General features: G+C 41.6%; 1 protein-coding gene across 1 annotated transcript in view; it reads left to right on the plus strand.

The window, feature by feature from the left end:
- The window catches only part of NGFR (nerve growth factor receptor), a 53657-nt gene extending 28516 nt beyond the window's left edge, over positions 1–25141 (plus strand). Inside the window, exons 3-7 of the mRNA XM_042470960.1 lie at positions 11946–12305; positions 16834–16917; positions 19416–19632; positions 20508–20668; positions 24287–25141. Of these exons, the coding sequence (XP_042326894.1) occupies positions 11946–12305; positions 16834–16917; positions 19416–19632; positions 20508–20668; positions 24287–24588 (1124 nt within the window). The 3' untranslated portion in view covers positions 24589–25141. The remainder of the gene's footprint in view (positions 1–11945; positions 12306–16833; positions 16918–19415; positions 19633–20507; positions 20669–24286) is intronic.
- The last annotated feature ends 2226 nt before the right edge of the window (positions 25142–27367 follow it).

Raw genomic sequence — 27367 nt, forward strand, 5'->3', positions numbered from 1 at the left:
CAAGAACTGAACAGGGCCTTCAAGGATAGGGTATCTTGGAGATGTCTCAGTCATAGGGTCACCATAAGTCGAGGCTGATTTGAAGGCAGTTAACAACAACAACAAAAATGCAGATCCCAGGATTCCAGGGGATGTGCCTAGTAGACTCAAAGTGATATAATTGTATAGTATGAATGAAGTTTCACAGCAGGTCTTGTGATCAAGTAGAGGTCGAGTTCAGCATTTTTTAAGCAGATCCAGGGGAGAATAAAGTGGTTTTAGTTTGGTTCACTGGATGACATGGGCCCCATACAGACATGCCAAAATAAAGCTGCTTCTGGCCACTTTGGAGGTATGCTATTTAAATGATGCATGAGTCCTAAGAGTACAGAAGCCACACCAAAGCCATGATCTAGTCCTAAGGACTGGAGCGCAGCTTTGATGCAGCTTCTGGACTCTTAGGATGCATGCATCATGTAAACAGCATACCTCCAAAGTGGCCCGAAGCAGCTTTATTTTGGCCTGTCTGTACGGGGCCTTAGGCGCTTTATAGACGGGCCCTATTGGGTGCTTCCTGATACACCTTGCCCCTCGCATGTAATGAGGGTGTCAAAATGGTGGCACCCTATATACATGGGCGCTGCCATTTTGACGTGACGGACGCCAAGCGTCCGCACATCTCAGCACCCTTGTGACACCGCAAGGGCGCCATTGGTGCCTTGTGGCACCACAACCGCACCGGAAAAAGAAGCCACTTTTTGTGGCTTCTTTTTGCTACATGGGGGAGCTGCGCAGTTTGTCCGCTGTGACTCCCTCGCGCAGCAAACAAGGGCGGCAGTAAACCACCCTTTTGGGAGGTCTGTAAAGAGCCTTAGTTACTCTTTCTCAGCCTGACCTACTTTACAGGGTTGTTGTGGGGATAAAATGTGGAGGAAGATAGCCAAACGTGCTGCCCTGAGCTTAGGAGAAGAAATACAGGACATGTAAATAACAAACAAAGTAAAAGAGTCAGGGTATAGCTACCCATGCTTTAAAACCTAAATAGTAGAAAAACAGCCCCTTTGTTTCACTGGCAACTGGCCCACAAGCAAAGCAATATGCTAGGCTGGAGAAAGACAATCTTTTCAAAGAGAATAAAAAAATTCTAGAGAGAAAGAGAGAGCCCCCCCCCCCAATGGTGCAGAAAATACATATTGTTTCTATCTGCTTGTCACATCTGGTCAGATAGGTTTGAAGGATTTTCTAAACAGCAATAACACATCGTGATGCAAACACATGCACACATCTGACAGTAAACTAGAAAAGGCACCTGTATCTTTAATGGCTGTGTAGAAAAGAGAATTTCAGCAGTTAAGCAATGATCAACACCTGTGGAAGCTCCCTCTTCTACACAACCATTAAAGATATAGGAGCCCTCTCCAGTTTTTACTCAAGCAACCCTAGATATTACTGCCCCAAAATCTTAAAAATTGTGAAGAAATCAATAACGACCACTATTACCTTTTCTCAGTCTTGATGTCTGGGTGACAGAAGAAAAGAAGATCTATTACATGAGTCATCTGTCACATGGTAGAGAATTATTCCTAAAGAGAAAGATCTAATTAAGGAGTTTCTTGCCTTCCACCAGATCTACCAGATCTTTTTGCCGTTTAGGGCTTGAATCTTTTTTCCTGGTGTGAGTGATACTGTTGAATAATTTATTATACCTCCTAAAATTAACTTCTCAAGAATTTTATCTGTTTTTCTGAAAAGGCCTTGTTTGGCTGGTTTTTTGTTTGGGCAGAGGATTTCCTTGCTTGATGGAGCATGAAACTCCTGGGAGAAAGGGAGGAATTTCCAGAGCATGAATGAAAACTGTGTTATAATCACAGTTCCCAGAATCCCCCACAGGCCATGCTGGCAGGGGAACTGTTTTGAAACTATAGTCCAAAAAGTAATACTTCCAAGCATGGAAAGCTATTCACCTTATATTAGCCTTCCCCAACATGGCCTTCAACTTAAAGGGTAATAAAACACCTACTTCCTTTGTGTCTATTATATTTTTACTGTCAGGGGTTGGGAGACAAGTTTGTCAGTATTTCTGCTTCAGTTGCTCAAATATTTTGTCTGGCTTTGGGTACCATGATTTTGCTCAGATGACATGCAATTTATTGATCCAATTCAGGTTGCAAATTGTCTTTGCTGGGCCTTTACTTGGCAAGAAGTAGAGGCAGTACACTGGTCCCCCGGGTTACGAAATACCCAGGTTACGAAATTTTCGGGATACGAAAAAATCCCATAGGGATTTATTGTTTCGGCTTACGAAGGTTTTTTCGGGTTACGAAAAAACCCCGGCGCTGTTTTAAATGGAGCCGCGGCGCAGCCGCGGCTTTTTCCCCATTAGCGCCTATGGGCTATTCGGCTTACGAAGTATCCCGGGTTACGAAAGCGGCGGCGGAACGAATTAATTTCGTAACCCGGGGTACCAGTGTAGTTCTAACGCTAAGCTCTAGCTGCCATTTTAATTTCTCAGAAGGTCAAGAGTGTAGTTATTGGGGTGGGATAGAAATGAGTACTGTATTTCCAAATACAGTCAGCTCTCCACATTCTCTGGGTTTAGGGGTACAGGGCCCCTACAAAAGGGGAAAAACCATTAATACTTAAATCTAAACCCCCACAAACCATATGTAACACACACAAAAAGTACAATTCACAGATTCATTAATTCCATCCTGGATGCCTTTAAGGGATCAAGATTCCTTCACAAGGAAAAGCAGGCGGCTGGTGACGCTTGCTGCTGCATGCACTGCTGCCTCTGACATTTTTAATAGGGCTTTACAAGCCTTGCCACACATTTAGTCTTGTGTGATTTGTAGTCCCTATTAAAAATGGCATAGGGCAGCAGTGGCAATGAATAATCTGTGAATAATCAAATCCCCAAAAAGTCAAACCCACAAATGCGGAGGACTGACTGACTGTAACTTATCCCGCAACTGTCTGGATTTTGCAGGGACAGTCCTGATTAATCCTTTGTTGTCCCACTTTCTCAGCTGCTTTAAAAATGTCCTAGTTTCTCTCTCCTCCTCCGCTTTGCCCCCTTTGTTCTTAGCTTATTTCCATCCATGCAAACTAGGTTCAAAAAGCAAAAGTAGTTTGCATTCAACTCAGCAGAAGGAAAGGAGACAAGAGGGCAGAATCTTGCCCTTCCCTGCAGGCTTAGGCAAAGGCAAATTTGTCTGACCTCTTCTAGCTGGTGTATTCTTCCTCATTAATAACCTTTGCCATCTTGACCACACTCTGATGTTATTTGGCCACATCTTTCCCAGTTTTCATCTATGAAATGCTGGTGATTATGAAATAAGAATACTGCCCCCAATGAAATTTTATGTCCCTTCACAAATTTCCAGTGTTGCAGAAAGTGAGACATCAAAACTCATTCACGCTTTGAACTCCTACATGTGTTATGTTTATGTTAAACCTAATTGTTTTGCTAATAAATTTTAAGTTACTGCTGTGCTAGAAAACTTAGAATTTAAGGTAAATATCAGTGCAGGACAGAATTCCTTTTTGGGGTGTGGAGGTGGCAGTGTCCCAAATGTAGCACCCTGCCAGTGTTTCAAATAGAGCATCACTAGTCTGAGCATTATGAGAAATTAAAATGGTAGCTAGACCCAGTAGTGTTGTGACACTTCAATTATTGGATCACTTTTCTCTCTATCATTTTAAAAGGGATGTGACCAGTAATGTCATCAGCTGCCTTTGGGCATCTTCAAAACTTGCAAATGATGACATAAATTTAGTTGTGAAAGCTTTCTGTTTGTTTGTTTATAATGAGGATATAATGAAAATATATTTCAAAAATAATATAATAAGTGGGAGGGATATTAATTTGTTTGATGTAACAAGTGACATTTTTCTAAAAATCCTTTATATATAACAACTAACTAAAAGCTATCTACATTGTTAATCTATATCAGTATACAAAGAGATTTTGTAGCTTCTTTGTGGCTGAGATAAAGACGTTTGTAGCATGAGCTTTTGTGAACTCAGTCTACTCCATCAAATGCACAAAAGTTTGTGCTACAAAATTCTCCATCTCAGTCTCAAAGGAGCTACGGGATCTCTCTGCATGCTGATACAGTTTAACAAGGCTATATCTCTGAATATAGATAGCCATTAGTTACTTTTAATGTGCATTTTGTCAAATCAGATCCATTCAGATAAGTTTTAGGAGCATTTACTGTTTTATTGAGAGCATGTACATGTGGGGTTGTATTCCAAAAGGAATGCTCCCTCCCACTGAGGTAAGAATAACAAAGTCAGAAAAACGGAAAACTTGTGGTTAAACCATTACTGGCAGACAATGGAAAACTAGGTGTCTCACAGATTTAAGCAAGATTGAAAAGCTGCTATGTCTGCTATATCATTATTTTTAGCAAAAGTCTCTTGTCCAAATTCTGCTTTTCTCTAGAATTTTCCAGCTCTCTGTGTCCTTTCTCTCCTCCCTCCCCTTTCTTCTCTTCTCCTTTCTACATACAAGACATCTCTATTTGTTGCTCATGTTGTCTGGACTGCACTCATACTTTTTAAGCATTTCACAGGCAATCTGACTGGGTTTTTGTTACGTTTTATGCTACTCCTTTAATCTATCCAAAGACTTTTTTGAAAAAGTAATAAAAATGGAAAATCAGTGAACAACATAGCGCTGCAACAGCTCACTAACCTTTTCTTATGATGGTAAGAGCAACAAATTACTTTTGTAATAAGTTACATATTGAATTATGCTTCACACTCTGGCAGCCGTCCCACTCTTATCTAACGTTAGGGCAGGCTCTGCCTTGTTCTTTAACTAGAGAGATTGTACCTAAGACCTTCCAAACACAAAGCATGTGCAGTTTTACCAAACTGAGACCCTTTTGCTGAAGCCATCCTGAACATTCTTCCCAGTGCATAAGCCTCCTAATATTTCAAAAATGCCTCCTTCTAGTTAACCTTTAGATTTCTTCCTGCAATTTAAACTTATTACTGCTTTCCCTAGAGTTCCAGGGGGCACTGGGGAGGGAGGCAAGGGCTGCTCTGGAGAGAGCTGTGACAAAGGCCAGGGTCTCATTGACAGTGACAGCAAAGGGCAAGTTTAAATGAGAGCCGCATGTTTTGATGGAGGCATTCAATCTGGAGAGTGACATTTTGCATCCTGCCATTCAGAAGGAAAACAGCTATTTCCCAAGAATGTCCTCAAGAGAATCACACAGCTAATTAAAGATTAATACGCTGTGCTGGGTGGGAGACGGGGTGGAGCTGGACTGCTCTGAAAGCGAGGCAGAGGAAATCAGTGATGGATTAGAGTTAATATCACAAGCACCCCCTGAGAAAGGCTCAACCCCTCACCTGAAAGGCTCAGCCCCTCACCTTTCCAGAGGGAAAAACCAGGAAATGAATGGAGGAGCAGGAGGAAAGCTTGACTTGGCCAAAGCCACTGTGAAACCTGGATTCAAATGGCTCATATTTATTTGTCACTGGAAATTGCCTGGTGACAGGTGAGACTTTTGTGGGCCTTTCCCCGAGTTGTGTGTGTGTGAGACAGAATATTGTGTGCCTTCTGATGCATGAATGTGGGCAGGTGCTCAGACAGAATATGCATGGGTGATAGTTTATGTGTGGCAAGGATGCAGAAAAATAGCCCTTGTGGAAGGAGAGGAAGGTAAGGGCTAACGTTTTCCCAATGTGACTTTTCGGCCCCTTACAGATGGGCCAAAATAAAGCTGCTTCGGGTCAGTTTGGAGGTATGCTGTTTAAACGATGCATGCGTCCTAAGAGTCCGGAAGCTGCGCCAAAGCTATGCTCCAGTTCTTAGGAATGGAGCATGGCTTTGGCACGGCTTCCAGACTCTTAGGATGCATTCATCATTTAAACAGCATGCCTCCAAAGTGACCTGAAGCAGCTTTATTTTGGCCTTTGGTTACTGAAGAAATGCAGCTCTTTTCCTAGCTGGTATATATTTTCTTTGCACTGTGTATGGAATACAAATGCCCACATGGAAGGTGGCCATATATAATTGGGGGGGGGGGGGGGAACAAAAGAAAACACACATTTGCATTAACATTTCATATGCTTATTTGTATATGTGTGCATGGAACTTTGGAAATGATGACTAGCCTTTAAACTGGAATTCACAGCATCCCAGTTTCATGGGAAAATTTTGGGTCTAATTAGAATTAGTAGTCCAAACAGAATTGGTAGTCCAACTAGAAAGTCAGTGTGGTGTAGTGGTTTGAGCAATGGCCAACAACTCTGGAGATCAGGCTCGGCAATGAAACACAATGTATGACCTTGGGTGAGTCATACACTCTGAACACAGAAAACCCCATGATAGGTTCACGTTAGGGCCACCTTGAGTCGCAAATGACTTGAAGGCATACAACAACAATGACAACAACAGTCTGGATTAAAGGAGATCTCTTTAATCTATTGGTAGATGGTGAGTCCAAACCTATGTAAATCCAATTGACTGAAGGGATCTACCTTAGTTGAATAGTTGAAACTCCCAACTGTGTTGAGTAAATCTATCAGGATCTATCCCAAGAATGCTTTCATTATTATTATTATTATTATTATTATTATTATTATTATTATTTACTTATACCCCACTTCAACATCAGATTCCTGACAGTGAAGGAACCACAGGTGTTGCACTACATGGAAAAGACTTCTGACGATGAATCTTCTCTTTTAATGACTTTTATATCAATGAATATGAATGTTCCTGTCTGCACTAAGGCCCAAGGGTTAATATGTGATGTTATTTAAAGAGAGTAGCAATTGTATTTCTGCAACATTCTGAAAAAGAAAACTTCTTCATTCGACATTTTTGGGATATAAAGGCAAAGGGGATCCCAAGGTAGGCAAGCAAGTTTGAAATGTGGGACAGGACACAGGAAAACTGATTTGCATTTGGGAATTAATTCCCTACAGAGTGTAGGGAAACCAAAGAAACAGGAATGAAGAATAAGGTCAATGGAAAGTCAGCAATTTTGGCATCACAGCTGAATGTTTATATTGGACACCACAATCCTAATCCTTTCCCATAGCTAATGGACGGAAAACAGATGCAACTGAATGCCTCATCAAATATGGCTTTCCCCCCATTCTGCTTCTCTGTGAAGCAGCAATGTATGGTTGCTCTATCATTTATTTGCTTGCTTGCTTACTTACTTTGTAAGGCAAAGCTTGAAAATGTGTTGGATTTTTTCTAAACTGCAACTCCCAAACTTCCTCAGCTAGCATGGAAAATGGGGGTGCTAACTGGATGATTCTGGGAGTTGTAGTCTCCATAATATGTTTCCCAAAGTTTCCCGAGGGGAAGGACCAATTTTAGCTCCCCTGAACCCCATTGCCACCACTGCAGGCCACATTGTTATGTCTCAGTGCACCACAATTGATGCTACATTATTTCCAGTTGCCATTTTCTGGTGATTCGTGGCCAGAAATTAAGCTTTGGGGGAGTTTAGAGTTTGTGGTTCTCAGATGAAAAAGGTAACCACACATTTGTATGTATTTTTAGATGATTTGATGAAAGCCACACCAGCAAGTCAGTGTGCACCAGAACCAGAAGTGATGACATGTCATTTCCAGTTGCCATTTTTTCAGCTGATTCATGGTAATTTTAGAAGGAAGAGCAGGTAGAGAATGTGACAGCCATCAAGGGAGGATGCTGAAGAAGAAATGGTGCTGCTATCACTGTTTCCTGTATGCTGCTGAATGAGGAAGACACAAACTCTAAGAAGCAGCTATTTTTTTAACAGCTGGCTCTGTGAATTCCTTGGAGCTAAGGCACTCTGGGAGGATTGAGCTGCAAATTGCTATGTCATGACACAGTCACACAGATGATTATCCAGGGGTATAGCCACACTGTAGAAATAAAGCAGTTTGACACCACTTTCCTACAGAATCCTGGGATTTGTAACTTGGTTAAGCACCAGACCTCTCTCACAGACCAGGTTGAATATCTCACTAAACTATAAATCTCAGGATTTCACGGGATGGAGCCATGACAGTTAAAGTGGTGTCAAAAGTCTTTATTTCTGTAGTGTGGAAGAGCTTCAGGTCACCTCTCCCATAATACCTTGTTCCAAGGATAAGAGCTGAACTGTTAGATCAAGTTGGTGCTTAATAATAATATTAATAACAGCAACAACTAATTTTTATGTCTTACCTGCCTCTCCCCAAGGCTTGAGGTAGAATACAGCATAGATTAAAATACAATATATAACTAACACATGGAATGATTTAAACACAGGTTAAAACACATAAACATTTTATTATTTATTTATGGTATTTATACCCCACCCTTCAGCCCTAATGGCTATCTGAGCGGCTTAAAATTGACCATTACACATTAAAATCATCTAGACATAAAATTAAAAACAAACCGATTTAAGGGAGAAAGTGGGACATTTTAAAAGCAGCTGAAAAACTGGGATGATGGAATAACCATGACAGTTCCTGCCAAATCAGGACAATTAGGGGTATAGATTTTATCTGTTATGTCAAGTAAGTGAAACACCGGAACAATGGCAGGGGACCTATGTCTTCCTAAAGGTACTTATGTCTGCTGGAATCAGAATTAGGCATTTTTGTAAGAGCTGTAACCTATCTGTTATGCAAGAGGTGTGTGTGTGTGTGTGTGTGTGTGAGAGAGAGAGAATAAAGTGACTTATGTGCATTGGGACCAGTGCACAATGGGACCCTACATCAGTCCCATTATGCATCAGTCCCATTGGCACTGAGACACTAACTAGGGAGTGCTGATGCACATCAGAATACTCTTGCTGGTGTCCTGTTATGTATCTTTGAAGTTCACTAACAGATAGTGCCTCTACTATATAACTAAGTATATGGAAAGTTTACATTGTTTACATTGTCATAAAGGATTCTGGCCAACAATTGTAACTAGTTAATTTTTTAATTAAAAAACATCCAAAGTTCTGGAAGGACCCATGCATGGAGCTCTCAGTAAGACAGCTGAGAGTTATCAGCCCTCAAGAACATTTAAAGGTGTGTGGGGGCTTTATGTATACATAGGCTATATTTCAGAAGAAAAAGGAATTGACAAAACCACCTCTGAGTATTCCTTGCCTAAGAAAATCCTATGAAATTCATTGGATTGCCCTAAGTCAACAGGAAGATGAAGACACATACAGGTGCAGAGAAGGGAGATTTTGGCCTGCTTCAGTTTCTCCCATTCCTGCAGGCTTGTGCTGTGAAAAGCATGCGGTCGCAATATTCTCCATTCTGTACCACTCTGATAGGTTCCATGGCCTTTAAGGGACCATGTCTGACAATTCTATCATCCAAGAACTGCTCCCTTCCAAGCCTCCTCCTTCCTAATACACGTGAAACGAGATCTTCTGTGCCCTGCTTTCTACATAGACAGGCTTACTGGAGCCAAAGCTAAATCGAAATAAACTGTTTTAACCTGAAGTCAGCTTGTGCGCATAGCTCCTTCCGCTGCTTTAACTCCCCATTAAATCATAATATATTGCCTCTTTAGGCATTGCAGTGCACTTTATAATACTCACTGGTGTGTGAATCATCCTATGAGATCTTTGTGAAGGAGTCAGGTCAATTTTATTGTTACGAGCAGATTATAACTACACAGCAATGAATAGCGAGTGAATTTTGCCTTCAGGCATCGTTATGCAAACTCTAAACAGACCTCTCCCCCCTTCAGGAGTCGCAATAGTATTGCTTAATTTGGGGAGGAAATGAGGGTGGGAAAAAATGAGGACCACATAATTAGGGGCTTCGATGTATTGCTGCCTTTCCTTTCCAGAAAAGGCCCTGCAGACAAAGATTTGGCAGGCCTTTTTGGAAACTACAGTTGTAATAGAGTCTGCTTTCCTATTCTCACTCACCTGGGAGGAAATCTCATTGACCATACTGACAATTACTTTTGGGGAGATAATGCATGAGGTTGCACTATTAGCTGATTTGATCCACATACAAAATGCCCTCCCTGTCTTCTAAGCAAGCCTTCCCCAAGCTGGTGCTTTCCACATATATTGGACTACAGCTCCTGCAATGGGGATTGCAGTCCAGCATTTCCAGAAGGCAACAATTTGGGAGAGGGAGGTTGTTCTTCAACTTACATGAGGTTCTTTACGGACCTGCAATCTCCTGTTTCAAATAGGAATAGGTTAGGATTTGGCCGGTTCACTTTTTATAAGAATTTTCCAGATAGTAATTTTTTAATGGATTTAAAGATTTATTTGATTTGGCTTTGAAAAAATATGGAAAATTGTGTTGTCCCCAAAACTGGGACTCAAGGCAACTTCATATATTCAAAGGGGAGGGGGGAGGAGTATAAGTAACAAAAAAATTGAATGAAATTTACATAGCAAAGTTCAATAACATCCCAAATCCACAAAACAGTGAGACCTTTATTCGAACAACCAAAATACACAAAGTACATGTTGCAAGTTTTTGAAGCTCCACAGGCTTCTTCATCAAACAAAGGTGTTAAAAATTGTACAGGAGAGACAGACCTGTTGCTGGTGGTGGTGTTGCTTTCAGTTAAAATGGTATGGAGAGATATCCATGCAGGAAAGCCACCCCTTCCTCTGGCCATGTGGGCTCTAGGAGACAAAGAACCGGAAAGTCCAGGAAAGAAAATATAGGCCTGTTACAGACTGCCAAAATAAAGCTGCTTCGGGTCTCTTTGGAGGAATGCTATTTAAATAATGCATGGGTCCTACGAGTCCGGAGGTCGCGCCAAAGCCACACTCCATTCCTAAGCACTGGAGTGCAGCTTTGGTGCAGCTTCTGGATTCTTAGGACCCATGCATCATTTAAACAGCATACCTCCAAATAGACCCGAAGCAGCTTTATTTTGGCAGTCTGTAACAGGCCACTAATTCCATTAGCAACACAAAAATATACTTCCGTTAAAATCCAGGTTGTCTCTGTTGACACCACAAAAAAGTAGAGCACCTCAACATGTTTTAGCATATTTTTTAATCCAAAACTAATACTATGCACATGTGAAATGAAACACATTGCATGAGTAAACACTGCATAAGTAAACAAAACCATTTTAGTCTTCTAGAAACTACTAGCAACAGTTCCGACTTCTCATGAGAATTCCATTGTATTGACCAGACCTATACAACTTTGCTTTCAAAAAACATTCTGGGGATAGATATGGGGCAAGATTATCTGCTGTTCCCTTTTACTTCTGTTTTGCTGTTCACACATCCTCAGTAAGGGATTCTGGAGGCAGTTGCTGTTTACATTTCTTGTTGCATGCAGGAACACACAGCTAGAGTAGGATTGGATACATTAGAATCCTGTTGTTTCCCAGCATCCTGACACTGTAAATCTGTGTTTCCTCAGCCCTTCATCACCATCTTCCCAATGGTGATGCTGCTAAAAAAAATAATCTTCTAGCTAGACAGAAAGCAAGGAGGGGAAAAGGGCTGTGGAAACAATAGACTTCATTAAAAAGAGCTTCTTTGTCAGGGGTTTTGTTAACAGAGGTATGCCTGTATAATTTGTTACAGTCTTGGGTGTGGTTCCACGAAACTGTTTACAGTCAGATTTCTGTTTGAAAAATATATACATTTGTAGTAAAACATGCTGAAATGAAGACGAAATTATGATCCCATCTATCCTCCTTTCAAAAAACAAACATTGTTCAGACCTTTCTGGATCAAAATTCAACATGTGGAGATTTTTATTGGACTTCGGAGCCTAGGTTGGTTTTACTTTGGGGCCAACAACTGCACCTCTGCTGAAACACCAGCTTCATGTTAACCATTGCCCCAAACAGGAAGCATTATCTTTTGTCCTACAACTCTTAAAAATCTCTACGAGAGTTATAGTTAAAAAAAGCTAACTTTTCCAGACTTTGCCACTGATGCATGCAAATAAGAGGACACTTAGTTCTTTGAGGGATTATGACTCACATCTGTTCTTCTCATGTTTTGCAGGTATTAGCTATTCTGACACAGTGAGTGCCACAGAGCCATGCAAGCCATGTAAGGAATGTGTGGACTTGGAGAGCATGTTGGTGCCCTGTGTGGAGTCAGATAACACCGTCTGCAAATGTATCTATGGCTACTATCGGGACAGGATGAGCCACCAATGTCAAGAATGCAAAATCTGTGAAGTGGGCTATGGCCTTGTGTACCCTTGTGGGGAAACTCAGAACACCTGGTGTGAGAAGTGCCCATTTGGGACTTACTCTGATGATGCCAACCACGTGGACCCCTGTTTCCCTTGCACCGTGTGTGAAGAGGATGAGATCACAGTCAAGGAGTGCACTGCGACATCAGATGCCAAATGCAGAGGTAAGAGTTATAACAGTCACCCGCAAATTTTTAGCAGCTGTTGGGAAAGAGTCAGTGATAGCAGTGCTTCTCAGGCTGTCTAAAAGGATGACCAGCAATTTTTAAAAATGATGTGCCAGGCACTGTTGTCCATTAATTGCAACTGTTTCTTTCTTTTCTGGAAAATTCTACGGGCCAACAGCCAGTGGTTCATGGACTGGCACTGGTACATAGGTGGCCATTTTGAGCAGCACTGAGCTTTAAAGTATTACAATGAAGTCCTCAGTTCACTGAGCAGTCAAAGGTTTCTGGGACAGTTTTGCCAAGATTTGGGGTTCTTTTGGACAAATCGCTGTTTATTTGGGGATATGCCTTAGGATCTTATCCTATAAACAAATAAGCCGTCTCACCTCTTCCGGCTTGAATTAAGGATCTGGGATGCCACCTAATGTTATCATACTTAAATTGCTGCCTATCTAGATGGAATACTGCTGCCCAGATGCATCACGGGTCAAAGCCTTACTCAGCTGGCCAATTTTTGAAGTCAGAAGCTGACTTTGAAAAAGTGTGGGCTGAGTGAGGCTTCAACCTGGGATGCATCTGGTCAGCGGCATCCTTCCTAGATAGGTGGCGATTTAGTTATGATAACATCCAGGGGCATCCTGGATCCTGAATTCAAGCCATAAGAGGTAAGCTGATTTATTTGTTCATGGGATAAGCTCCTTAGTTTGTTAATAACTTTTCAAATGGAGCATAGTTGGAGACATACTGAAAATTGAAGAGTGTAATGTTTCTAAACTCAGGGAAAGGAAATTAATTGCTTCTCTATCTAGCTATTTAGCTATAGTATTTCTGCATAACCTCACAGCCAACAAGGGCTCCTGGAACAATTAACAACAACAACAACAAATACAAATATAAAAACATTTTACCCTTAATCATGCCAGGGGTTGTGCTGATTCTTTAAAAGTTCAACCTCTGATTCATGCATTGAATGAATAAACAAATCAGAGGTGGAAGCAAATTGTGAAGTTGTATAACTGTGTGCAAAGCCTTGTGTCTTTTGGCATGCCTAACCTCACCAGCCAGGTGGCCAAATGCACTGGTGCAAGAAGGCTGTGATGATAAGCTTTCTATTCACAATTTTTATTCTTTTAAAATGCTCACATAGAGCCAAGGCAAAGCATATCCCATATTCCCAGCACAATCAGTCCCACAGTGCCCTTGTCTTTCCCTTCCTTATGCATCAAAGATGAGTAAACAGAACCACCCAGTGTGTGTTCCATTTTCCTGCTGGCTTCCTCCATTCTCTTGGCAAAGGAAGTTCAAGTCCATCTTTTTACAATAGATAGACACATTAGTTTGCCTGGAACACACACAGTATGGATGCACTCTCTGGGATAGCTTACAAACATGCACAAGCAACCTGTTCTCTTCCTGTTCCTTAAAATGTGGCTCAATCTGAAGAAACTAGCAGGTGATTCTTTGGTATGATGCATGAAGACAAATATGATTCATTCCTGGGAATTGCCAGACTGAACCCCCATTGATGGGACAGCAAACAGGCCAGTTCAAAACTCGGAGTTACAGATTTTGATTTCTTTTGACATATAAGAGTTTAGTTCACCTGAGAAGAAGACCTACCCCCTACCCCCCCCCCCTTTTAATGACAACTCACATAAATAGCCCCTGGCCTTGCTGGCTAGAAAATTCTGGGGCTTGTTGTCCAAAACAGTAATATCCCCAAGCTTTGTACAACTGAGCCGCTCCTCTACCTGAGTGGGTACATACTTGTGATATAAAGATCACTACATACTTATTTGGCCTGTTGCTCATGGTCCAAACTACACCACTGCTCAAGAGAAGACAAGGTAGTTTGTGGCTCTTTCTTACTCCTGTGACTCCCTGCTTGTTCTTTTTGGAGAGGGAAACAGGCAGAGGCAGCAAGGAGGAAAAGCAGGGCTAGAGTTTTGCATGCCAGCAATGTTTTCCCACCACCACTCGAGTGTAGGCCTTTGCAGATTCCTGCCTGTGCTGAGTTTTGATGCCAGTCCTGTAGTCACCCTAGATTATTATTCTTTCTCTTTTCTTCTTCTTCTTCTTCTTCTTCTTCTTCTTCTTCTTCTTCGCTATTGGAAAAGACCCAGTATACTCTCTCACATTATGAGATTAAATTTTTTTTAGTCCTCTGCCTCCTGCAAAATCTATTCTCCTAGCTGCCTCTTTTATTTTTATTTTTGGTTAAATTATTGACATATTTGTTGGAATTCTCAGAAACCCAGTGGTTTTAAATGTAGAAGTCTTCACGATGGAAGGCAAAAACTTAACAATGTGACAGGAGATGGAAGAAAATCCCTCTTCTCTTTAAGATGTAGTAAATGGCAGTAGATTTTCAGCACATGCTTAAAACAAGTGTGGAAAATGACTGGCGTTGAAAGGCATGTCTGGTGGACACCCCAAGAACCTGAAACCACAAGAATACCATCATTGACTGATAGAGTAAATATAAACTGCAATATAGTATCCCCTGAAGATGAGTAAACGTTGCTGTGATGTAAGTGGGATCCAGGTGGAGAAGGTCAGAGTTGCACCGGCTGCAAAGCAGAAGGAACAGCTGTTCCCTTAGGCATTGCCAGATTCCATAAACCTAAACTGAGATGGGTCAGGTCAGCAGCAGTTGGGTGGGAAACCTGAAAGGTGTGGGATGATATGTGTGTGTGGTGGAGGCAGCATGGGAAACTGCTTTGTTTTCACTTGGTTCAGTTTTCCTGACCAAACCAAAACAAGCCTAGATTTAAGATGACAAATACAGGCATTTGCCATGTCTTTCATAATATTACTTAAGTAAAATGAGCTTGAAGAACCAGGGTTGCAGTGTGAGTCATTCGCTGAAGCAAAACCACAAATTCACAGCTGTCTGAGAGTGTCCTGAAAAAGAATAATAGGTTTCCATTGAAGCTGCAGAGAATAGTGAGAGGAAGCCAAACACAATCTTGGCCTACACCCACACTAGTATATTTGAATTTTGAATTTAGGAAAACACCTTCACCCCTTTCAATCCACAAATTCAAAATGCAAATCTAAACTTTCATTTTGAAATGTCACAAACCAATATTTCTGCATGGCTTCATTTTGGTTAAAAGAGAAGAGACAAACAAACATTAGAAAGAGAAATACAGAACTCCTGGCATATGAGTAATTTGGCCCTGAAAGAGTGATAGACTTATGGGTGGCTGGTGGATTTGTTGATGCAGAGTGTATGTGTGTCTGAGGGGGAGGGTGTCAATCCATCCTCAGTTTTACAACTATGCTGCTTGCAGCTGCTCTGGGTTGTAGAAGAACCCTCTTGGTGTTGGCCACTATTGTGACAGAGGTATGGCATCAATAAAGCTATCATCCAACTTGGAGCAGTTGTGGAAGGAGCAGCCATAAACTGAGAGTGGATTCACCTGAAGGTATAATGAGTACACTGGTCATCCCTGTACAAACTCTGTGGAAGAGCAGGGATTTGGATTCAGATCTCCCATATCCCATTACTGTTTGGCAGGAACAGCCCTGGTTAATATTTTGCCATCCCACTTTTTCAACAGCTTTTAAAATGTCCTGGTTTCTCACTTCTCCCAATTTTCCCTTTTATCTTGGTTTACTCCAAACTACTCAGTTGACTACAAACTGAGTTCAAAACCCAATGTAGTTTGCACTCTATTAACTCAGCAGAAGGAAATGAGAGGAAGGGATGGAGTTATATACTTCCCAGTAGATTAAGGCAAAGGTTCTTACACTTTTTACCCTTTAACTCCCTTTACATCTACGTGCAAACTTTGCAGCTCTCCTCCCTTCAGTATAGTAGATGAATAAAAATATTTTGATTGTTTAGTGTGCATATTTTCATTTGTGCATTCGTATATATTCATGAATATATTCATGCAGCAGTGTCTTGTCCCTTGAATGGCAATGCGATGGGTGGGGGGAGAAGAAATGGGAGCTCAAAATGGGCACCGCCAGAGGCCATGATCCAGCAAGGTTGCCTGCTCTCTTCTTCCTTCCTCAGGCAGAAGCATCTGCTCCAAGTGCCCTCCTCACATTTCTCTTCCTCTCCAGGATACAAAAAAAGTTTGGGAGGAGGGGGAGGAGGAGGGGATCCGGGTCTCCAAATCTTGGGCCCCTCTTGAGCGAGTCTCTCACCCTTTCTGGAGGTCCCATCCCACTAGTTTAAGGCTTTCCAAAACTTAGTACATTAATTCCAGGGTTTCTTTTCTTTAAATAGTAGTTTTGTGTGTTCTTCCTCATTAAAAATGTTTGTCCACTTGTTACCTGGATACAACATTTTAATCACATTGTTTTGGCTTTCATCTGAGAAACACTGGTGAGTATGGTATCCGACTAAACATGTGAACTACTGTGCTTATCATTCCTTTAAAAAATGGTTCTGTTCTCATTCTATCCACTTTTAAGGGGGAGGAAGGGAGATTTGGGACCTTCAACAAAAATGCAGTGAGGACATTTGATTATGATACACTTGTTTAGTTCTGTTCTGTCTTTTTGGCAGCTCTTCATCCACGATGGACAATTCCACCAACTACAGCCTTGATGGATTCCAACACTAGTGATGCAGTCACAGATATCAGACACGGTACCTTTGCATCTCATCATACTATTCCATCCCCTGGTGCTGTTGAAACAGTTCCTAATTTGTTTAATTGGTAGTGTCCCAGCAAGTACCCTGCTGAGAACCTGAACTTCATAGAACAGTTTGGATTGATAATAGAAACAAGGATCGGGAAAGTAGCATTCAAGAAGTTGCTGAACATTAGTTCCCATCTATCCCTGACAACCTGGCCAGTGGTAGAACATAATGAAAATATGATTTGGAATTCTCTATCATAGTCTACATTACATAACTTTAAATATATTTCACTTCATAGCTGAGGTCCTAAGAAACTCTGTTAGTGGATTGTAAAGATGTGTAATGGGACACCAGCAAGAGTGTCTTGATGTGCATTGAAGTGGTGATGTGCATCAGTCCTATTGTGTGTCAGTCACTTTGCTGGCTTCCCTTTGTAACATAACAGCCTTCCTGTTATGTTATGAATATGGATGTTATGAAACTGCTCAGTTCTCTGTCCTGCAGATGTAAGTCTGCTTGCAAAGACATTGGTCCCCAAATGAATTCCAGCCATAGTTTGTCAACATTTGGATGACCAAAAGCTGCCCATCTCTGTACCAAAACGGAAAAAAAAAGCAAAGCAGAAAATCTGGAAATTTCTACTGTTGGAAAGCAGGAGCTTTGGGTAGTGGGAGTAAAAGAAATTAAATTAGGATTTAAAAGTATAGCAGAGCCAGTATGGCATAGTGGTTTGAGTGTGGGACTATGGCCCTGGAGACCAGGGTTTGAGTTCCAGCACTGCCATGGAAATCCACAGGGTGACCTTGGGAAAGTCACACACTCTCAGCCTCAGGGGAAGGCAGTGGCAAACCTCCTCTAAGCAAATCCTGCCAAGAAAACTCTATGATAGATTTGCCTTTGGGTCACCATGATTTGGAAGCAACTTGAAGACACAACAGCAGCAGCAACAACAAGAAGAAGTGTAGCCTTATTGGGTAAATCACACTCTCTCAGAGGATGGTAATAGCTAACCCCCTCTGAAGAAACTTGCCAAGAAAACCCTCGTATATGGCTTTAGGGTTGCCATAAATCTGAAATGACTTGAAGGCATACAACAACAATAGCCAGAGGCATATGGTTGCCGCTATTAACAAATGTAATGATACCATTAATGGCTAGCAAGATAAGCTATCTCTCTGTTTCACACACAGAGAGAGGGGGGGACTGTTCCCCACTAACTATTTTTGTTTGTTTGTTTGTTTGTTTAGATACTTTATAATATTTACAAGTTCTGACTTCCTCCTACATATAACTCCAGTATGGGAACATTCCTCTATCAGTGATTCACAAACTTTGGTCCTCCAGGTGTTTTGGACATCAACTCCCAGAAGACCTAGCCAGTTAGGAATTTTGGGAGATGAAGTCCAAAACATCTGAAGGACCAAAGTTTGGGAACCATTGCGAATAGCCTTACAGCAATGAGTTTTGGGTTTTGTTTATTTGTTTGTTTGTTTATAAAAAGTTTTAGTAAATTATTCAAAATAGTATGCAGCTTGTTAAGACACTTACTGGTGATGCAGAAAATTAAAATTTGATATACACATGTAAGAAGACACCCTGATCACCAGAGAAAGTCTGAAAATGCAACATTTTTACATCTTTTCTTCAAGAAAAGGGAGAGTATCACCTCAGATGGTTGGGACTTGCACATTACTCAGAAAGTGAGAATTTTATACACAAGCAACTTGTCCAAAGCAGATTACTGTAGAAGTCTGAAAAGAGCAAGGGGATTGCACATCCTTTCTTTTAAAGATGGGAGAGATGAAATACATCATTCCAAAATGACTGAGGCTGCATTAGTAAACGCTTTCCTAAGAGTAAGTCTCATTTAACTGGATCAATAGTATTGCACTGTAGAGGTCAGGTACTGTCACTTTGGAAAGTTCTGTATTCCTATCTACAAATAAATGTATACATGGACTTGCCAAAGACTAAACTTTTTAATATGAGTAATATTTCCATCAACACGATGTAAACAAATAGTCATATATAAGAAAGAGTCATTTATTGTAGGAAAGATACACAATTATACCTTGACTTTGAAATGCAGTCCATCTATTGGACTGCAACATCAGCTTTTTCTAGAATCTGGAAAGGTTACCTTTTGGACTGTTGTTGTTTTTGTTGTTGTTGTGTGCCTTCAAGTCATTTCAAACTTGTGGCGGCCCTAAGGTAAACCTATCATGGGATTTTCCTGGCAGGTTTCTTCAGAAAGGGCTTGCCATTGTCATCCTCTAAGGCTGAGAGTGTGATTTGGCCAAGGGCACCCAGTGGGTTTACACGGCTGAGCTGGGACTCAAACCTAGTCTCCAGAGTCATAGTCCAATGCTCAAACCACTGTACAGCACCCAGTATTCCCACAGGAATACAGGTACAGAAGCCCATCGATTCCAAGAGATGTAGTCCAAAAAATCCCCAACTTCCCCAATGTTTTCAATCACCGTTTTCTTTCCTTATTTTTGCAGATTTTCACCCAGGAAGTCCTGAAAGCCCCTTTCCTGTCACAAGTGATCCAGATACCCTGGACATTTTGGGGAGCACGGTGGCTGGCACAGCAACCACAATCATGGGCAGCTCCCAACCAGTGGTCCGAAGTGGCACAGCGGACAATCTCATCCCCGTGTACTGCTCGATTTTGGCAGCTGTGATAGTGGGGCTGGTGGCATACATTGCTTTTAAGAGGTAAAGAGTACTACTTGGATCCAGAAAAAAAGAGGGATGTGTGGGTAGTCTGGAATCCCAGGCAGTCGCAAATGTTGACCATACTCATCGCTGTGTTCTTGTTCCAAGAAGAATGAGTGACCATGAGGTTCAAGGCAACAAGGAGACTTCCCAACCAGAGCTTGGAAAAGTTTCTGAATAACAACTCCCAGTAAATCTCAGCCAGCATAGCCCGAGCTATGCTGGTTGGGAATTCTGGGAAATGTTGTGCAAAAATGTTCTGCTCCTAGCAAGCAACTTGATGCACCATGGCCTGAAACCTGAAGGAGATCCTCTTCTGTCTTGACATCCAGAGCCCCCTTTTCTGACCTCACTCCTTCTTTGCAAAATAGAAAGCTTTAAGGGATGGGTGGACAACATGTGGAGGGTGAGGAGTCAGTTTCATTTGGCATCAGCCAAGGCAAAGGTCCAACTGCTTCACACACACCCTGGATCATTCAGCTCTGGGGACACTTAGTTCTCCATGCTGTTTTTGCCTGATTGCTTGCCTTCACCACACATGTGAGCAGGGATCAGAGCAATAAAAAGGAACAGCAGCCTGTACTTACATAGCTCTCTCTTTGGAACAGCAAGCAAATTGAACCAATGGCCTTTGCCTGTTGAGGAGCTGGGGCAGAGGAAAGCAGCATATCTCATGTCTGGATGGTCGAAACAGTTCTTGGCTTGAGATGTGCCTAGGCAAACCCTGGGAACAAGGGGATTCCACTGCATCCAAATCATTGTGGTCTGGAGGAAGGAATTTACCATAGTTTGTGTTTGGGAGGGGGTACCTTGAGCTTGGAAAGATGGAGTGGAACATCTCTTAAGTTCAACTCTGAAGTGTTTTCAACCTCCAGGTGGAACAGCTGCAAGCAGAACAAGCAGGGAGCCAACAATCGCCCAGTCAACCAGACACCTTCACCAGAAGGAGAGAAACTTCACAGTGATAGTGGCATCTCAGTTGACAGCCAGAGCCTGCATGATCAACAGCCGCAGACACAGACAGCATCAATGCAAGGCAAGGAGACAGATGGTGTTCACAATACATGGTGAAGAAAGTCAAGGGGAGGAGGCAGGTTCAGGAATAAGGGAAGCACATCCTGCAGAGCTTTGAAAAAATTACTTCTCTAACTATAACTCTCAGAATCTCCCTCCCAGTTTGGACAGTGGAGATTCTGAGAGTGATAATCCAAAAAACAAAAACAAAAAACAAACCTTTTTCAGGCATAAGGCATATCATTGAAACATTGCAATCTCCCTGGCCTCAACCCAGTGAGGCATCAACCCAGTAGACTCCATCATTTCATTGTAAATCAGTCCCATTGAATCTAGTAGAGATTGAGTAGAGGAAAACCATGATCTATAATCAGTAGTTCAAATAAACCAAACCAGTATACTAGGCAAAACAAGAGTGAGAAGGCAAGGCCCATGTCCCCACAAATTTTATACCTCAGATGTTCTGGACTTCAGATGTCTTGGACTTCACTTCCCAGAAGCCCCACCCAATATGGCCAGTGGTAAGGAATTATGGAAATAATTCAAAATACCCACAGTGTCAAATAGTTCAAAACACCCACAATGTCAAATATTTCCCATCCCAGCCATACCCAGTATAATATATAGAGAATTACTTCTTGGCTTCCAAACTGCAGACAGGGTTGCTTGAAGCTATATTTGGTATCAGATGCAGCACTTACAAGATGGAAACAGCAAAGCTATATTATAAATATGCAACCACAATATTCATACGGCAGTACCCACACCCACAGGATTCCCCATACTCTTGTTAGGGATTGCAATTTTTTAATCTTGGTTCTAGAACTGAAATGATAGGCAATAAATACTTTCAAAACAAAACTCAGAATGAAAGATTAATCACCATTATTTCTTCCTCTGGAAATTAAATCAGTTTTTCAGTTTAATTGAATGGATTTCTGCCTTGTCTTCAGGAAGAGCAATGCAGTATTAGTCATGTATGTGTAGTTATGGCTAGAATAATGCTTTGCATGATGGTAGGTAAGCATTTTTATTTAAATACCCAGGAAGAGTTAAAACAAAGTTGTGCTATATTTGTGTAAACAAATGTATTATGTTCACTAAAATATTTTTTTAGAGGGCCGCTCCTTTTTACATGCCTATTTCATAGTCACTGTAGCATAACTTGAAGATGTTGGATACAAACTGATGCAGTATTCTGAAAAAATCCATATATGGCTCTGAATGCGTTGCAGCTAAATTCATCTTTTGTGGAGTATAAATAAATACAAAGTACAGTTGGCCCTCCTTATCCACGGATTTTTTATCCATGGATTCAAACATCCACGGCTTGAAAATATTTTTTAAAATGTATAAATACCAAATAGCAAACCTTGATTTTCCATTTTATATAAGGGACACCATTTTGCTCTGCCATTATATTTAATGGAACCTGAGCATCCACAGATTTTGTTATCCATGGGGGATCCTGGGACCAAACCCTAGCGGATAACAAGGTCCCACTGTATATGTATAAGTATATGTATATACTTAAACATATAAAACAAGATTCATTCTTGTCTTACTAGACATAATACATGGGGAGACATTTTGTTTTAATATTTTGAGGCATTTAATAGGTGCTTTTTCTTTACACTTCCTTTTTTCCTGTGCTAAGAATATTGCTCGTGCTGGTCAGAACATTTTTACTCAGTATATGTCACCTCTGACTGCCACTCTGCCACTCACTAACTATGAGTGGCTCTCTCTCATACTGCTGACTTCCATATTCTGGTTTCTTTTCCACCAGGGCTAACACTATTATGTTATTTGCTACAAGTCAGCTTTGACTTACAGTGGCCCTATGAATAAAACATTTCCAAGAGCAGATATCAGCATCCCTGCTCAGGTCTTGCAAACTCAGGGGGCTATGGCTTTCTTTATTGAATCAGTCCGTTTGTCGTGTAATCTTCCTCCTTTCCTACTGCTTTCCAGTTTACTGAGCATTATTGCCTTGTTTTATGATGTCCTCAAAGTATGATAGTCTCAGTCCTATTCCATTAGGGGCCCAGAATTGACCCTTGGAATCTTTTGACTCTGTTACCCATCCTTCTTGATAGCCTTATAGCAATATCAATAGCAAGTACATTTCTATACTTCTTATCAGTGCACTTAAGCACTCCCTAAGCAGTTTACAATGTGTAAGCTAATTGCCCCCAACAAGTTGGGTACTCATTTTAGTGACCTACGGAAGGATGCAAGCCTGAGTCGAGCTTGAGCCCTTGGCTGGTATTGAACTCTCAACCTTGCAGTTTGTGAGTGAGTGGCTGCAGTACAGGCATTTTCTCCAAGTATAAAAGGAATGAGAGAAACACAAAATAAGAAAGGGGAAGAATCTCTCTCTATTTTTTTAAACCTCCATGGGAGGTGATGCCAATTTTTGCCCATAACTTCAGGCAAATGAATGAACAGTAATGAGGAAGTGGGCCCCCTCAGGAGGAGGAGGCAGCAGTGAGAGCATCTTGCCTGAAGCACTCCTTATACCTGCATGACCTCAAAAAGACTGAAACTAGTACTACTCCTTCCTAACATGAATAACATAATATTTTTGCTTCCATCAAGAGCTAGTGAACTAGGTTTTGTGTGCTTTCTGAAACTTGTGAAGAGTTTAAAAGGAGAGCTGAGAAAGAGGATGATTAGGACATTGATTTGGATGCCATTTTAAATACAGCTTAGCATGATGAAATTAAAAAACAAGGCAAGCAATGACATATGTTTTTGTGTAGGAGCAATCGATATAGGGTTGTTCTGGACAGAGGGAAAGGTGGAAGCATGCAGACAGAAAAGAAGGGATGATTTGGCATAATACTTGCATGTGCTAATGTATGTGTGGACACATATACATACATATGAGTTTATATGTGTGTGTGTATATATATATATATACACACACACATGCTAATGTATACAGGTTGAGTATGCTTTATTCAAAATGCTTAGGACAAGAAGTGTTTTGGGTTTTGGGTTTTTTTTATTTTGGAATATTTGCATATATATAATAAGATATCTTAGGAGGATGACATTTCCAGTTCCTTCCTGCCAGCAAGTAAGGCTGGAAAGAGGAATTGCAACAGGGCTCCTGCTTCTCACTGTTACAGACTTGCTCATTGGTGGCAGGGGACTGGAAGCGTTATCCTTGTTGCACCCATTTAGCAGCAGCACAGACTTTGTTTGTATGATGTGGCTGCTGGCTGTTAGCATGGGCTTGGTGTACATTTACAATTGTAGCAATAGTGCCACTATCTTAACTATTTAGGTTTACTGAGTATGGAACAGTTATGGAACTGTAACTCTAGTTTATGAATCTGTAATTCCAATATTGAATGCTAACCAATATTTAAAACACATTAAAATTAAAAGTCATTAAATGTACAGTAGTATGAAAAGTACAGCACCAAGCTGCTTCTTTGACAATCCATCAGTTTCCAAAAGCCCATTTATTTTGTTTAAAGAGATCTTTGTCTGCCAATGGAAGGAGAGCAGGGAGAGGGCTAGACCAGCTTCTCTTGGGAGGGAGTTCTACAGCTTTGGAGCAACTACTGAGGCCCTCTTTAAAACCATCCCATTCTTTTCCCCACCCTACCTCTTGTCCCCAATACAGGCCTTAAAGGAGATGGGAACCTTTATACGAATCTGCCTGCCAACAAGCGGGAGGAGGTAGAAAAGCTACTGAATGGCTCCACGGAGGAAACATGGCGTCACTTGGCCGGTGAACTGGGCTACAAGGAGGACCACATAGACTCCTTCACTCAGGAGGAATACCCTGTCCGGGCCCTGCTCTCAGATTGGTCCAGCAAGGACAGTGCCACAATGGATGCCCTTTATTCTGCCTTACGTAAAATCCAGAGGGGAGACATTGTGGAAAACCTTTACAGCGAATCTACCGCTAGCTCACCAGTGTGAAGTGGGGAGAAGGGGCAGGGGTGCTCTGGGCAGTTATGCTCCACACCCTGCTCTTTCCTCACTGGTGCCTCTTGGGAGAAAACATGTGAAGGAAAGTTTTAAAAAGCAGAGCTTGTTCCTACCCGGTCTACCATTTTGGGGGACACTGGAGCACTCCAGTAGGCACTGACTTGGTTTTATTTTTCTTCTCTCCTGTATTTTCACCCAATACCTCTTGCCAGTAGCAGAACTGTTATATACTGAAAGGAGGTAGAGGAAAGTAACCAGAGCAGATATTTGGGTTTTCAAGTGTTTCACTTTCCTGGACTGATGATATTTTCTTGCTTCTGATGAAGGTCAAGGCTGAAGAACTGTGTCTGGTCAATGCCAGTATAGTTTGGCCTCCCTCTTTCAGGGTGCCTCTTTTCTGCAACATTTGTCCTGTGTGCCTCTCCTTTCCCCTTCAGGTGAATTCTCTTTCCATATTTACCGGCTGTTCTCTTTTGGGCACCAGCGTCCCTTAAGCTGAAAAACAAAAGGAGGCCTGGCTGAATATGTTGCATGGCTGGTGATGGATATGAGGAAAGTAAAGAAGCTAATGAAATATTGGGCTTGCAGCAATGGGATGTATGGCGTGAGGAGGACACCATGGATACTTGTTTTGAAAGAGGTTCCTGGAGCATCTCTGGATAGGAGGAAGAGGGATAGACAGAGGAAGCAAAGGACATGATTTCTGGCTGTCAAAGCTGTCAAAGTGGCATTGTGAAGTTCAAATCCTGAAGTTTATGGATGGTACCAAAACAAACTAATTCACAGCTCTATCTGTGCATTAGAGTGATGGCATCAAGACTGCCCTTTATCCCTGACCCCCCCCCCCCCCGATACATTCCTGTAGTTCAAGTAAGCAGTAGTGATCCTCGAACTGTAGCTTTCTTCCTGGGTTTGATCAAAGTTAGCAGAGTCATAAACTCGACAGCACTGATATAAAGGGTTATAAGCCATACTGGAGAGTGGAACTGGTCTAACCCAGCCAAGCAACCAACAAACAGTACAAATGGTGTTCGTTAATGGGTGTGAATTATTAATAATCACTGTGATGCTATAAATCAAGCCAAATACCAGCTCCAATGTTAGTCCAGATGTTGTGTTGGTGAGAGTTTAGAAGTTGTACTCTTACAAGTTATAAACCAAACACTGTGGGTTATCAAAGCCATTATCTCTGTTATATTAAAAGGGGGAGAGCAAAATAACCCCTGGGCAGCCTTAGGATTAAGGTAGCGAGAGAAGATTTCTTGCTTCTCTACAGACTTAATGAACAGATCCTCAGATATGAGTTGAGATTTATTCTTGCATCTTGTATTGCACCATTTCTAGGGTTTACCAGAATTTCCCATTTTCATAGATATTAAAAAAGACTGAGAGAATAACAGAGGGAAAGGGTGTCCATAACTTAAGAGGAATAATTAGAAATCCTTGGGCCAACAAAAGTGAACTGATAACATCTGTTTTTCCTTTTGTTTTGTTTTATTCTTGCTCTGAACAGTTGTATAAACCTGATGAAGAACTTGTTGACAAGTTAACTGGGTCAGCAATTTGACCAGCTAACTGGGCCACCAATGGATATTATTTTACTGCTTCAGTTGTTTGTCTGAATTAGAACTAGGCAAAGAAGTGTTCCCTAACATACATATGCACAAAATCATGGTGGCTTATGGAAATGTTGGAAGTAAATCCAGGAGAATGCTAGAACAAAATCAGAGCTCAGAACAGTTACCTCTTTGTGGAGTACATTTTCCAGAATCCCTCAACCAGTTTATTGTTATCCAATAAGTCAATTTTTCTAGGCTCTGGACAGAATGTGATTTTAATTTCCTATCCCACCCAAAGAGATCACTTACATCTGATCAGGGATGTGTGTCAGCTATCTTAGGCTGTTGCCACACTGCTGAAATAAGTCAGTTTGACACCACTTTAACCATCATGGCTCCTTTCTGTGGAATCTTGGGATTTGTAGTTTGGTTGAGGTATTTAGCCTGATAAAGCTCTGGTGCTTCACTAGACTACAGATCCTGGGATTCCACAGGATGGAGCTATGACAGTTAAAGTGATGTCAAACGGCTCTATTTCTGCAATGTGGATATGCCCTAAGAAATGTGAGTACTCTGATCAAGACGCATTGACCAAGTTTCAAGGTGGCGTGTGCAGAGTACAACTACTCTATGTGTACAAATCCATTCCTTTCTCCCTTGCAACTATCAGTCCTCGTAGGACTGCTGCTGCAGCTATTTCATGGACCTAGAGAGCGAAGGGACTGAGCAGTGGGGACTGTCTCTCATCCTGCTGCAGTACAGAAGTGAGAAAAGGGAGGTGGATGTTGTTTGCAACAAGTTGCAACAGGGATTGCAGCAGTAGCAGTTAGATGCACAGGGGCTGAATCTGCACTGTAAAAATAATGCAGATTCCAGGGCTTAATACTATGGAATCATTTGTAGTTTGCTGTGTTACCAGAGCTCTCTGACAGAGAAGGCTAAATATCTCACAAAACTTACAATTCCCAGAATCCCATAGCATTGAGCAGTGACATCCTGCATCCCCAGTGTCACCCAGTGTGGGAGCATGGTTACCGGAGACATGGCTAAAAGGTCACACTCATCTCTTCCTCCTCCTCATGGCGGTAGTGGCCTCCTTGTGAGGAAACCACTGCTGCCATGGGGAATCAGGACCAGATGTGCTCTCCCCTTCTCCCGGTGGACGGATGGCCCAATTGGGTGTCACTCCTCTTCTGAGGTGTCATCCACTG

This window comes from Sceloporus undulatus, chromosome 6 (genome assembly GCF_019175285.1).
Source record: "Sceloporus undulatus isolate JIND9_A2432 ecotype Alabama chromosome 6, SceUnd_v1.1, whole genome shotgun sequence".
Lineage (NCBI taxonomy): Eukaryota > Metazoa > Chordata > Lepidosauria > Squamata > Phrynosomatidae > Sceloporus > Sceloporus undulatus.